We start from the raw sequence: 14,405 nt of genomic DNA, 5'->3' as shown, positions 1-14,405 counted from the left end.
TCAATAAATATATATAATCGCTAATTTTATACTTTTATCATAATAACAAAAATCATCCTAATTTAACTGCAATCAAAATCTGCATCGCGAACAATACGCTATACGCGTTATGTAATGCAATCTCGAGTGCATCGTGCACGTATAGTAAGTATGCTCTTCCCCGAGTATGTAAGCGTAAGGATATAAAAAGCAGCGATACGTCTAGAAGATTTTTCAACTTATACCCTTGTTTCCTTAAAGAAAACAGTTGATCGATAATGATTTTTAGAATGAAATTTATAGAATCATTTGCGAATATTAAATTCGTCGTCTGCAGTTAACGATATAGAACGCAAGAAGAAAAAAACATGTAGAGAAAATTGATAAACGAAATTTCTTAATTGCATGTTTACCACTCCATCGTAGACAATTTTAAGCGTTTAAGTACAAAGATATACACGGAAGAAATTAAACGAATCAACAATAACAAACTATTTAATGAACAATAACACGGACAGAAACAAAACATAGAAATATGTCGATCGAACATAGCGCATTCTGTTGCATCATGGAATGTCGAATATCGGCGAGAGTGAATAAATATGTACAAAGGAGAAGAAAGAGAGAGGAGATTAGAAAAAATAGATAGAAAGAGAAAAAGAAAGAGAACTTTCGCAGTGGCGCGCTTGTGCTCCCGTAATAAGTAACGTCGTTCTCTCGGTTCTCTCATTGACCTAGTTACCCAGTACACTTGACCGCACTCTTCGCGTCCCTCCTGCGCCCCACACTACAACCCAACTTCCACACCGCCGCCCTTCCCCTACTCCCTACCCTTCGCAGTGGCGCACCGTCTCTGCTCGCGCAGCAACCGAACCTCTCTCCACCCCACTCTGCTTAGTTACCGTCCACCGTCACACCGTCACTGACGCCGTCACCATTATGCGCGTCGTCGTCGTCGTCGTCGTCGTCGTCGTCGTTGTCGTTGTCGTCGTTGTCGTCGTCATGCCACCACTGTTCACCCTTATCCCCGCTCAACGTATCGGTGTACCGATGCCAGTTCATTTCGGCGCCACAAGTGTGCTTTCTCTGATTCACTCGTTACCTCCCTTTTTTCTTTCTTCACTTTCCTTCCCTCGCTTTATTTCTTGTACCTACATATACAAATATGTACATATATATATTTTTTCCATTGTGTCGTTTTTACGACAATTCTAACAATGTATACTAAAATGTATTAAACATACAAATGTATTACATATATATATATATATACAATTTTTTTTATAATTTATATATATATAGGGATAAAATAAATTCTTCCATATAAATGGCAAATTCATTTAATTTCTTCATTAACGAAAATTCGATTATTTGGAATAATGAAACGTCAATTATCAAGCATTCCAAATAAATTTCTTGAGATTGCTATAATAATCGTTTAAACGCGATGAGTCAAATTTGACTTTGAGATAAAAAATGAAATATAAAATATAATATAAATTATAGTGGAATAACAAATTAATTCAACGAATTTTATTCTTGAATAGAACAACTAAGCATCAATCTCTTTCGAATGGAATAAAACTTTTTTGAATAAGTTTCAAAACAAAAAGAAAAAAGAGAAATATATATATATATATTCACATTTTCTAGAGATTCAAATTTTGAATTCTCGTTAAAAAGTAGATCGTGTATTACACTCTGGGAAAATATTTTAAAGCTCACACCAGACAACTGTACGTATGGTTACTAGACTGGAATTCCGCTCACGCGGGGAACATGGTTCGGTCTTACTATCTAATTAATGCATATTGAATGATAAAAAGTGCGTTTCAATGTACTTGCACTGCTATAAAACTATATAAATCCGATAGTGAAAAAAAAAAAAAAAGAAAGAAAAAAAGAAAAGAAAAGAAAAAATCTTCTGTTTTCTCGGAGTACTGAAAAGTTCTCAATTTTTGATTCATAATTGTTTGAATTTATAATTTATAATTTGAATGGAATTTAATGAAGAAGATAAGACAATAAAACAACAAATTAAAAATATATCGATTTTTTGCATTTATATTTATATAACGTTTTAGTATCAACTTTATGGTAAAAAATGAGTACAAATGATAATTCATATGTCCAATTATATTATAAATAAACAAGATTCGAAATAGAATAAAATGCAAATTCTATTACGTTTTGATAAGATAAATAATAATCCGACACATTTCTATCGTCTTAGCGCAAGTATATATTCAAGTTTAAAATTGTTAATCAAATTTCTGGATTACATATAACACGCAAAAGTAATTTAATTATATTCTTTTATTCATTGAAAAAAAATATTTTAGACGAGAATTATAAAATTTAAAGGAACACATTTAATATCGATTTTATTTCGATATCAAATCAAGGCCATACAATAACAGATCAATTGTAAATTTCTTTAAATGGAAAATCCTCATCTTTTATACCAATCTTTTCGATTTTCTGGTAAAAAACAGGAATATTATATCATATTGCTCAAAAAAAGTAAATAATTTTTAAAATGTTACTAATGCATTATAGTTAGAGAAAATGCCTAAGTTCTTCCGCCAGTAATTTAAACACAATCCTAAATAAAAGCAATCCTTAGACGATTGAATTAACAATGATTAAATTCAAAAATTAACAATTATCGGAAACTAAAAAATTATTCAAACGTGTCTTAAACGTCAATAATTCGAAGGATTATATCAATCGTCAAATGTTCTCACATGAATAACGATCAATCGATTAGATCAGTTCTAAGTATAATTTCATAATTTTAAAAGAATAATGGCATTATCTATAAAAATTATAAATCAAATGGAAAATGAAATTACTGCAAAATATTTATAGAAATGATGAGAATAAATGTAAAAAATTCTTTTTCAATAAAAAAATCAAAAAAATAAAGATCATTTCGCTGAATTTATTTATACAATTCGATTATTGTATAAATTTAAATAATTATTTTTCAAAAAAGCATTTTTTTTTTAAATAATTTTTGCATTTTATTTTTAAAACTTTTTATTTTAGAGAAAAAAAATCAACTTTAGTAATTTAAAATAATTATAAATAATTTAAAATCTAAAATAATAAATTTGAAACAAAAATTTTAAGCATCAAAAATATATACTTTTTATGCTTATCATTATATTGGTATTATTTCACCGATGCTATCCCTTATCTCATCGACATTTCATTTCATTTCAATTAATCATCGATCATTGGTGGTCGATTAATCGTTCGACTAATATCATATATATATTTTTCTAATCTATTTTTCTCGATTAATAATGAGTTAACATGTTAATAAGTTGAGAAAGCGACTTAAATCTTTGCCAGATGCCAGAGTGATTCGACGCGAAACGACGCGAAACGACGCGAAACGACACGAAACGACTCGAAAAGATTTCAAAAAGATGCATCTTCCTCCAGCGTGACGGATATTCATCATTTTATCCATCACCACCTCTCCACGCCAACTTCTTCCTATCCCTCTATCAGATTCGATTGATCGATCACCGATCGAGAGAGCAGGTAGCAAGCTGTAAACCGGCAGTGAGCAATAGTACTTAGAATATACCGCGAGTAGTTAACTACTCAACGTTGCACTGGTGCAGCCTTGAGCCTATTCCACGCACGAAAGCCCCCGCCGCACGCCTGGCTGCACGTTGCACTTCACGTTTAAACCTCAGACTGACTAAGCTGAACAGAAAAAAACCGCGTCTACCCACCACGTTTGTCGGTAAATTTGCTTTTGGTTCATCCATCTCGGATCATCACCGCAAATTTTGACACGATTCATACATTTTTATTTACCACGATCAATGACCAAGTTTATTTATTTCATTTGTACAAAGTTAATGTGGATTATACTTTTTTATTATTCTTCTCTCTCTCTCTCCCTCCCTCCCTCCCTCTCTCTCTCTCTCTCTCTCTCTCTCTCTCTCTCTCTCTCTCGTTCGCTATATAAAATCTAAAGATAAATTTTTAATTTACAGTCCGATAATAAAATGATTTCATAAATAATCGAGAATGGCAATTATCAATGAAAAGAAATTATATTTTTTCCAATTTTTTTCCAAATTTTTCTTTCAATTTTTTCAAATTTTTCTCTTAACTTCGATCAATGTAAAAAAATTTATTTTATAGAATATTTCTAAAAATATACAAATATTTTTAAAAATATTTACTTTGTTGAAATAAAATTAGATTATAGAAAATTTGGACAAATCAAACGAGAGATTAATATATATTATGATTTCTGATCGCATGATACAATAACATTTTCTAAAGAAACGAGTCTATATTTATTATTCGTGTTCGCGCGAAAAATGCATTTTTTATTTCGAACAATCGTTTTTTGGGCAAAGAAACATGGAATGGGGGCGTATAGCCATTATTATTGGTGGATGGTCGATAAAGTTAGAGTGAGAGATGGGCAATGTAAACTTGCTCCCGATTTAGAGCCGAGCCCTTTTTACACGAAGCCAAGTAGGCCATGCGCGAAGGATGATGACGGCGTGGAAAAATATAACATTTTACGAACATGCAAACATCGTTGAATATACATACATCGCTTGCATATCGGTTTTTGCGTATACATCCATCCGGTGCGAATCAATATTAGAAAATCACGGTATACTTATAAAAAGAATTTGCAATTACTTCTACCAAAGATATTCACGATTTAAAAATAATTTCAAAAATAATTTAACGCGATCCAACTTGGAAATATAATTTTTTTCGTCGATAAATAATTATCATTTATTTTTTCGTCAATCTTCAAACCAAAAAGGCTAATGAATCGATCAATAATTCGCATAAATATCAATATAGTTTCATATATATGTAGCTTAATGACACAAAGTTTCATCGACACGTGAAATTTGATGAATGATCAACAATGCGAGATATGCGCGAGATATTATCATATGTCTTCCTTTAGCTTTAACGAATACCTAAGTTAATATACCTAAGATAGTATCACTTAATGCTTATCCCTTATCACGCGGAATACACTTAGGCTAATTATCTGCATTATCAATCTGCTTTGTTCGATTGTGAAATCACTATTCTCACGAATCCAATACCGAACGAAATCGGAAAAAGCTTATTCCCGGATTTCTCGGTCTCAAGAGATCTATCTTTGGTGAAATGTATAGCTCAGATCCTCTCTTGTTGAAAGATGTTGAATCCTCTGTTAGAAAATGCATGAACGCGTTTTATAAAGAAGTAATGACAGCAACTTCTCTATAAGCTGGTAAGATAATAATTTCGCAAAAATTAAACGCGACTATAAATTTATCACGTTCCCATCGTGAGAATCGCGGTATTCTTCGGGGCGCGTACCTGTGGCTTGCGATGTAAAAGCGGAATCTAGGCCGATATAAATAGGCTGACACACCACGGAATAACAGGTAGCCTTAAACGCCGCATTACTACCACGGATGCACTCGAGAAAGAGCAATCTCTCTCTATACAAGAACTTCGTTCTTCCTCTCTTTGGTCATTTTTCCGAATTATCAAATATCTTTGGAATATGGATAAAAATTAACCCAATTCTTGCTCCGTGCTAACGTGATTTTTTGATTTGAATTTCTATAATTATGTTACACTTCGTTTCATTTCATTTAAAAAAAAAAAGAAATCACAGATTTCATAGCTTTCGAGTAAGATTATCTAATGTGGCATATCGATAAAATGCAATTTACAAATTACAAAACGATAATGAGCAAATGTATAAATTTTAAATCATGCGAAAACTGTAAAAATAAAATAAAATACTGAAAAAAATTGAATCTCGATCAATGAAAATTTAAAATTCAATTTAAACCAATATAACCATATAAAAATTAAAGAAATTAAAATAAAAAAATAAAAAGCGGAATGTATCTAGTAAAAGATAATAATAAATAAAAAATGCATAAAAAATGCAAGTCGCATGATTTATACGAAAATAAGAATACAATACAAACTTCGATTTTTTTCCTTCTTTTTTTTTCCTCCTTCTGTTCTATATGCACGCACAACGAATACACATACAAAGAGTTTGCCGGAGCAATATGTTTCGCTTCGTTGCGCACATCCATCCGTAGCATATACGCGTTGCAAGAAGAAGAGAAAAAAGAAGCCTGTCGGCATAAAATTCCCGCTGGTATGGTCCGCATTGTCCTAATTTTACCGTGCTCAAAGAGTTTCCCTTTTGAACAGGAATGAAAAGAAAGGAAGAGAAAATTATGGTATGCGCGTAAATAGTATTCGATCATGGTCACACAACATTGCATACAATTATACTATATATATATATATAAAATCATAAATTGTTTGCGATTTAAATGTAAAAACGTTTTTCCAAATAGATACGCAAGAGATTTTTGATTAACGATTACGAGAAAAAAATCTTCATAAACACTGACGAAAATGAAAAAAAATAAAAAAATAAAATAAAAAAAAAAACGAAAAAAAAATGGTCTCGAATCGAAGGTTGAAGAGAGGATAGAAGAGAGAGAAAAGAGGAAAAAGGAGAGAGAGGGAAAGGGGAGGGGGAGGAAAGGAGGGAGAGGGGGAAAGAGGAGGGAGTGGGGGAGGGAGAGGAGGAGGAAGGAGAGGGGAGAGACAGAGGGAGAGAGACAGAGGGAGAGACGGTTTGTCACGATGATAGGCGAAGTATTGCACGTGCACAACACGGTACACAACGCGGCTGTGAGACAACGCGTTTTGCTTCGGTGCACTTAGCTACTTTTGTCATTTTTCTCTTCCTCGATCCCCCGCTATCAGGCCAGGGAGAGAGAAAAAGGCGGACAGCATAAAACCCCTGGTAGCGCTGCAAGTCAGCCTACCATCGATATAGTATATACGTTGGCTCTGTCCCAATTCCGGCCGAGTATTGTGTCACTTGATTTTACTTTATCATACGATAACTATTACGATACTATCGTCGCTATCGTTCCGATACTTTTGCATTTTATATGAAGCGTTAATACACAGTATATATTGATGCGCGAATATGTATATAGTGTTAGACGAATGTACAATATCTAAGTATAAATATAAGTATAGGCATATTCTAATTTCAAGCATAAGCTAATTTTCTAGTCTACTTGATTGCCTTTTACTCACCTATCTCAATTGCCTCATAACCGTTTAATTCTTGCGTTAATGCGTTATACGATTGTTTAATTACGCGTTACGCCGTTATATTCCTGCTCTTTTAATATTGTATTAAACTATTGTATTTAAAAAGATACAGACTTCGACTAATTTACGTATATCGCTAAAGATAGAAATAAATAAGTAATGACGAAAAAATATAAAAAAAATCCTGTGATCTTAATATTAAAAAAACAATAAATATAAATTGTTTGAAAAATAAAATACATAGATATTTGCAATATGAAATCCGTTAATGCAATGTAGTCCTTAATGGATTAATCGAATTTTTATTTATTACATAATATTTAATAATTGTGCAAACTTTTTTTTGTATCCCAATTGATTTGGATAAATTGAGCATATAATTGGCTATAATACTGAATGTTTTAATGAATGACAAGTAGATATTTAATTAACAATAAATGTAATTTTACAAGAATAATGAATAAGAAAATAGAGATAAAATACGCATTCGATATAAAATACAATATAAAATACAAATTGGATATTACCAACTTATATAGCTTATTGATGATTCAATCATATTTATACCACGACGAATTATCCGAAAGGTTCAACTAGCTTGTGACCGATCGGCAAAAGTTATACACAGATAGAAAACAACGACGAAATACTCTCTCCTCATCGTTGTATGTAATCTTTGCGGTGTATCTCAAGTTTCTCGCGAGGTGTACCGCGGCCGTACGTCACGTCGTTCCGTGTGTAAGCTTCATAAAGGCGTCACGCTCCGTAAGCAGAGCCCTCCTTGATCCAAATTCCAACCCGGGGTTGGAGGTTGAGCGATTCGATCTGACTTTAACGCGTTCACATTGGACAATGCTGTTACTCTGTCCAATTGTTGTTGCTACTCGATTAAACACGTTGAACTGTGAATCGCTTTCTTCTTTTCGATCTTTCATTTATTTTCTTTTTCTTCTTCTTTTTTTCCATGAATCGATTAACAAAGCGAATTTTTTTACAGATGCGATTGTCTGTTGCTAAGAAAAATGCGGGAGGGAGAAGAGTGAATAAGAATGGAGACAAGAAGCGAAAGAAAGAAAGTAGGGAGAGGTTATGTTGCAACCATCGCTCACGAATCATTTGGTAAAATATTTCACGTACTCACTCGAAGTTACGTGAAATTTCGAAGAAAATGTTACGCCGTCATACCGCTTTGGATCGAATCAAGTTTCGATATGAAACTTGTAATAGTTCTCGTATCTCGTATCTTTTCGTATCCCTTTAAACTATTAAATAATTGTATTAAATAATAGATATGAATTCTCATCTGCCACATCATACCTTAAAATGATCGAAATGATCTTATTTTCTTACAATATTTTTCATTTTTCCACAAATATTAATTATATTTTTTTCAATAGTTATTTTGATGCGATCTATGATAGTAAAAGAGAAAAAGAGAGAGGGGGAGGGAGGAGAAAGAGAGAAGAAAGAGAAGAGAAAGAGGGGTGGAAGAGGGAACTAAAAAAAATCGAAGAAAAAAAAAGTGATGAGAAAGAAGGATAGAAAGAAGAAAGAAGATGATTAGAGAGAAAGAAAAGATAAGAAAATATAATGCGTAAAATAATTTGGATGTAAAATTCAGTCACGAAAGACGAAGTGCAGAAGGTAGGTAGGTACGGTCAGGTAAAACTCGTCGACTCTCTCGTTTCGTTTCGGCTCGACACGGACCGGTGCTCTGCTAGTTCTCTGCCCTTGACATAGTTCTCCCCGCGAGAGGAGCGTTCTTACCGCGTTACGACTCACGACTCTCTCGACTTTGCTTTATGCGATGGACCAAGGGCACTTCTGTCTCTCAGTATTCGACGCGTATATATAACATTCCGACAAAATCATGTCATCTTTTTAATCAACAGATCGATTAAAAATATATTTTAATAATGAGCTAAAAACTATCAAAACTGTCATATCATTTTTAGATATCAGATTCAAAGACACGTTCTTTTAAATGCAACACAATATTATATTAATGATATAATACTGATTTTTTATAAATGAAAGAAAGAAAGGAAATAAGATAGATGATTCTTTCGCTTCAAAAATGTTTTCGTTAATCTTCAATTTGACATATAGATATCAACTATATTGATTAAAGATATTAAATATTTTTATATATCAAATTATTATATTTATATATCTCGAATATTTTTTAATAATATTTGGTTTTTTATTTCGAATCTAATTTTCTAATCCTCCTCCCTCCCTTCCTCTGGAGAAAAATTTGAAAAGGCTATTATAGACCATTATTATAAAAAGAGATCGCGATTAAAAAATAATAAAAAATAATTGTACGAAATATTTCTGTAAATGCAAATATTTGGACAGGATGCAGAAATCAGTTGATCGTGCGACAAATTCAAGCAAGTATTTACATATTTATACATATATTCCAATTGCAATGCAATTTGTATATAGCTCTGATCAATAGAAATAATAAATAAATGTGTGAGATCCGATTTAAGTCTATATATCGTATATGTTTTTTTTATTGTTTATTTTATAATGTACGTATTTCTATATTTGTTTTTTTGCAAATAAAAATCATTTGTCTTTCTTTGATCTGATCTTTTTCAGCACAATATTTCATGGAATTAAAAACAGAATTTCACTTCTTTGATTATTATCGATTATCTATAAAAAGAAAATTAGGAAATAAGTTCGAAGAGATTCGTTTCTTTAATTGAAAATAAATTAAATAATATATAGAAAGATATAATTAATCCAAATTTAATACCACATTTAAACAGGTATTTTTTATATATTTATCTCTACGAACAAGCATTAAATTGATGCATAGTCATAGAGATAGATACAGAAATTTTCAAGATTAAAAGGCTTAGAAGAAAATGAATTCAGATATATATTTGTCTCGTTAATTGGATAAAAGTCAACAGTGATAGGAGAAAAATATAAACGTTTTCTCTAATTTTTCTTGTGAAATTTGATAAAAGTATTAAAATGATCCATCCGTAAACTTTATATTAAATAAATTTATTTGTATTTCACAACAATAACAACAATCCAATTGAATATCGATATTCGTATAATACAATTATGATAAAATGAATATCCAAAATAAATATAAAACAAATATCGATATAAAAATGCGATGCATAAATGATTAGAATCGCATAGACACGTGATAAAAAACGATTAAAAAATGAAAAATGATTATTTGTGGTCTCTTACGAAAAAAACAAATGTATGTAAAATAACAGTAGCAGAGTGTATATGCATATATACGCTTTACGCGACAATACTTGAGCGGAAAAAAAAAGAATGGATTCGCGAATATATGTGTGTGTGTGTGTATATATATATGCAAATACAAACACAAATGATTATACAATTATGTGTATATCGATTCAATCATTTATTATTTTATCCTTAATTCAATGATATTCAAACAAATAGAACAGATACATTATGAAAATTAACTCTTATACTTAAAATCATATTATATCATCTTATAATATTATATTATAGATATTCAAGATTTCCTTCTTTTCAAAAATAAAACATTTCTTAAAATTTCCTATTTTCCTAAATTTTTAATAAATTTTAAAATTCAGCTAAATCGATTTCATATACTTATTATTGATTCATATTCCGAGTTCAAAATTTTCTTATCGGATTTCATGCGGGTGATCGCTTTACGCGATGCAATTCAGACGATGAAAATCCATGAAATCAATGGTGGAGGAATGTATGGAACAACGAGTCGCGAAATTATTCAAGACAGATAGAATAACGTGTAATGGTTATGCTGTGACCAGTATTTCCCATCGGTAGATAATCGGTACATTCAAGGTCGACCGCGGTGCAACATACGCGTTTCAATATTACACGCTTTCCCTGAGCACGGTCGTTTTTTATTGACCGTTTAAGTCAATAATCGATCAACACGCGATACATACGAAGAAATATCGTAACACGAGGAACACGCGATACTTTTCATACAGAATCAAGAATCGAAGCAACGAAACTTATCAAATATATGATAAGGAATGCAAGATGCTATGTTGTTGCGATTTATACGATTCGATAATTTTTAGATTTGCTGCAGATTAAAATAAGATTACGGGAAGAAGGGAACTGTAACTATTAAAATACTGATGGTTATTAATCGATTATTTATATAGGTTATTAATCGATTACTGTATAGATATATGACATTATTTCTTTATCTTAAAATAAAGTAATATCTTCGATGCATCACATCTCAGATTTTTTACGGTAAAATCGCAATTGCAAATTTAAAAAATATTCGTATTCAAATTTTATTAATTTTACGAAATTATTAATAAAAAAATTGAATATTTTTATTTTTTTATTTTTAATTAACTAATCAATCTATTTATTCAAACAGGTTTAAGCAAAATTAAGTGGTTGGTGTTTATCGAATCATGTACGTCGTCTTTCAATTACAAAAAAAAATTACAAAGTATAGGATCAAGAATAATGAACTCTCTAATATACTCTCTCTCTATATATATATATATGTAATTTAATATAATTTTTAAAATGAAAAAAATTTTCAATCTTCAATAATCTTCAATCAATCTTGAATAAACTACCTACGTAATGACAAAAATTTTTGTTATAAATATCAAAAAGCATCGATAATCTATCGTTATTTAATAATAAAGCGATCAAAGTTACGAAAAATGAGATTATTACGATATACAATGAATAGATAATTATGAACGATCATCGATTTTGAGTTGAATCTCATTAGAAAGAAGAGATCAAATTGACGATGTTTCACAATATTCATAATATTATCAACTCTTATGCGTTTTCTTATGCATAAAAATGGAATACGATTCGTTCAATGATTTTTATATCATATCTTTCATTCTATTTACGCGAGCTAACGCGCAATCGAATCCATTTATTTGTAATGTTTTAATTCTTTGTTCGTCATCTCTAACCAATGATGACGAAAGATATTTTGCGAAAGAAAATTACGATTGGTATTTATTTAGAAAAGACTCTTACTTTTACAATAACGAATATCCATGTATATATAAACGTATACATATATGATATAATTGAAGACTATGTATTTTAAGAAATTATAGGAAAAAGTTGACACAGGATGAAAAGTTGAACGATATAAATATATACTTACATATTTACTTGAGTATATGATTGTACAAAGATACAAATACATAATGAATAGGAAACAATCTATTTTTTCGAGAGCTCGTTTAACACCGATACAAAAACAAAAACGAATTACAAACCACAATAGAACTCAATGACAATGAAACCTGTCTCGCAAAACATGATTGCATGCTTGAAAAATTCATCGAAATCTTTCCATATAAGTATATACAACCAATTTTACATTTTATATTTTATTTATATATATAATATTTTCTTTATCTACGAATATAGTTACAATTACGATTATTATACATATACATACATGTATAATATCCAACAATTGTATGAAAATTCATTGAAATCGAAAGGTAACAATCCTTATTAGAATCTGAGATCTCGAATCAAAGAAGCAAGGAAGAAACGATAGAATGAGGTCGTATTAAAACTGGGCCAGGTTTACTCGGTAACTATGTCACCGCTATTGATCTATCATCCATCCACAACCTTCCACCGCACATAACTTATTATAGTGGCGTATTCTCGCAAAGCAAACTGTTGCGATAATTTATTTTCATTTTCTGTCCATATTTCCTGTATCGTCTATTCATGTCGGTCCATTTCGTGCGGTCGATGCGATGTATCATCTATTCCTTTTATCACAAATTTGACAAATTTAATTTTATTATATCTTTATTATGCATCATTTTTTTCACACATATGAATTTTACAAACATGATTCACGCATTCTTGTTTCTTGAAAATGAGAAAAAAAAATCAAGGAATCGATATCTTTTTTCTTAATTATACATATTGTAAGAATTTTCTTAAAGCGTTAAAAAATCTATTTGTTCTATTTATTCTACTATTAAAAAAAAATAGAGCGAAGATAAAACGGATAATGATCAAATCAAGAATTTTGTAAATTTACTATTTATAAAATAAATAGAATTTCGTATTTGAAAATTAAGAGAATTCTATTTTTATATAATTCAAATAATCGAAAATTTGAAAGATTTATCGATTAAGTTGGGAAATGACTAAATTCATAATAAAAGAACGAAAAATGAGATCGATAATAAAACATCATGAAATAATTTTTACGAATCTATGTAACATATCATCCATTTATTGGTAATATTCGTATTCATTCGTATTTTCATAATGATATTGGGATTTGATTTCGAATTGAGAACCAATTTAAAATAGTGTTGGAATAAGATAATACATGCATCGTGAAACATTATTGTACTATTGAAATACATTCTCGACTATTCAACTACTATACCAATTGTAATTCTTACTTAGTTTCTTAATTGTATAAGCCTCGAGCTTTTTTCGTTTCAAAGTTCTTTCAAATTTTTCAATTTTTCATTATTCTTTCAATTTTTCTGAAAAACGGATTAAAAATCATTCGATTGAAAATCATTCATCGAATATATCATCAATCGGTATATGATATTTGTATATATGCTTACGATACTTATATAATGAAAGATTTTATACTGGTACAAAGATATTCATTACGGTCAGTTACAGTCAATATTACTTCTCTACAAAACATTCTAACGTAAGGCGAATGTTTTTCCAATGATCAGAGTTCTCGAAGAAACGTTAACACGACTAAAGATAACGAAAACGAAGAATAAAATTTTTCACTTTATAATATTATACTTATGCAATTTCTAAAGAAACTAGATCGATAAAATATCCCGTTTTTTTTATTTTTTTCGACTTACCAGTATAACATATTAGATGTGATTTTTTGTAATGTGCGTCAGCCACGCAGGAATACCGTTTTCCATGCGTTCCAATTTAAAATATCGCATCATCAAACGAACTCGAGATTCGCCTTGCCGTGTGGCAAGCGTTTGAGACAGGTCGGTAATGTTAGCAACCACTCGAAGAAAACAGTTTGCTGCATTACCTTCGATCTCGACGCGAACACGCGATATACGGCGTCAAGAATCGAAAGTCGAGAACTGAGATCAATTGACAATGAATCGATGGCTTGTTAACAAGAAAAGATTAGCATCATCGAAAAGAAATCGAAACTTGTCTATTCTGAATTCAAAGCGAAAAAAAAAAAAAGAAATAACACGAGATTTAATAAAAAAAAAAAT

The 14,405-nt window shown here is 30.6% G+C and overlaps 1 protein-coding gene across 1 annotated transcript in view; it reads right to left on the bottom strand.

Annotated features, from left to right (window-relative positions):
* LOC107964061 (cell wall integrity and stress response component 1) overlaps window positions 1–14,405 on the bottom strand; it is a 33,866-nt gene continuing 19,461 nt past the window's right edge. The window contains exon 3 of the mRNA XM_016910851.2: window positions 1–1,130. Within this exon, the coding sequence (XP_016766340.1) occupies window positions 1,099–1,130 (32 nt within the window). The 3' untranslated portion in view covers window positions 1–1,098. The remainder of the gene's footprint in view (window positions 1,131–14,405) is intronic.

Source organism: Apis mellifera, linkage group LG1, assembly GCF_003254395.2.
Source record: "Apis mellifera strain DH4 linkage group LG1, Amel_HAv3.1, whole genome shotgun sequence".
Lineage (NCBI taxonomy): Eukaryota > Metazoa > Arthropoda > Insecta > Hymenoptera > Apidae > Apis > Apis mellifera.
Note: the sequence above shows the minus strand (reverse complement) of the source record. Positions and strands in the feature narration are given on the sequence as shown.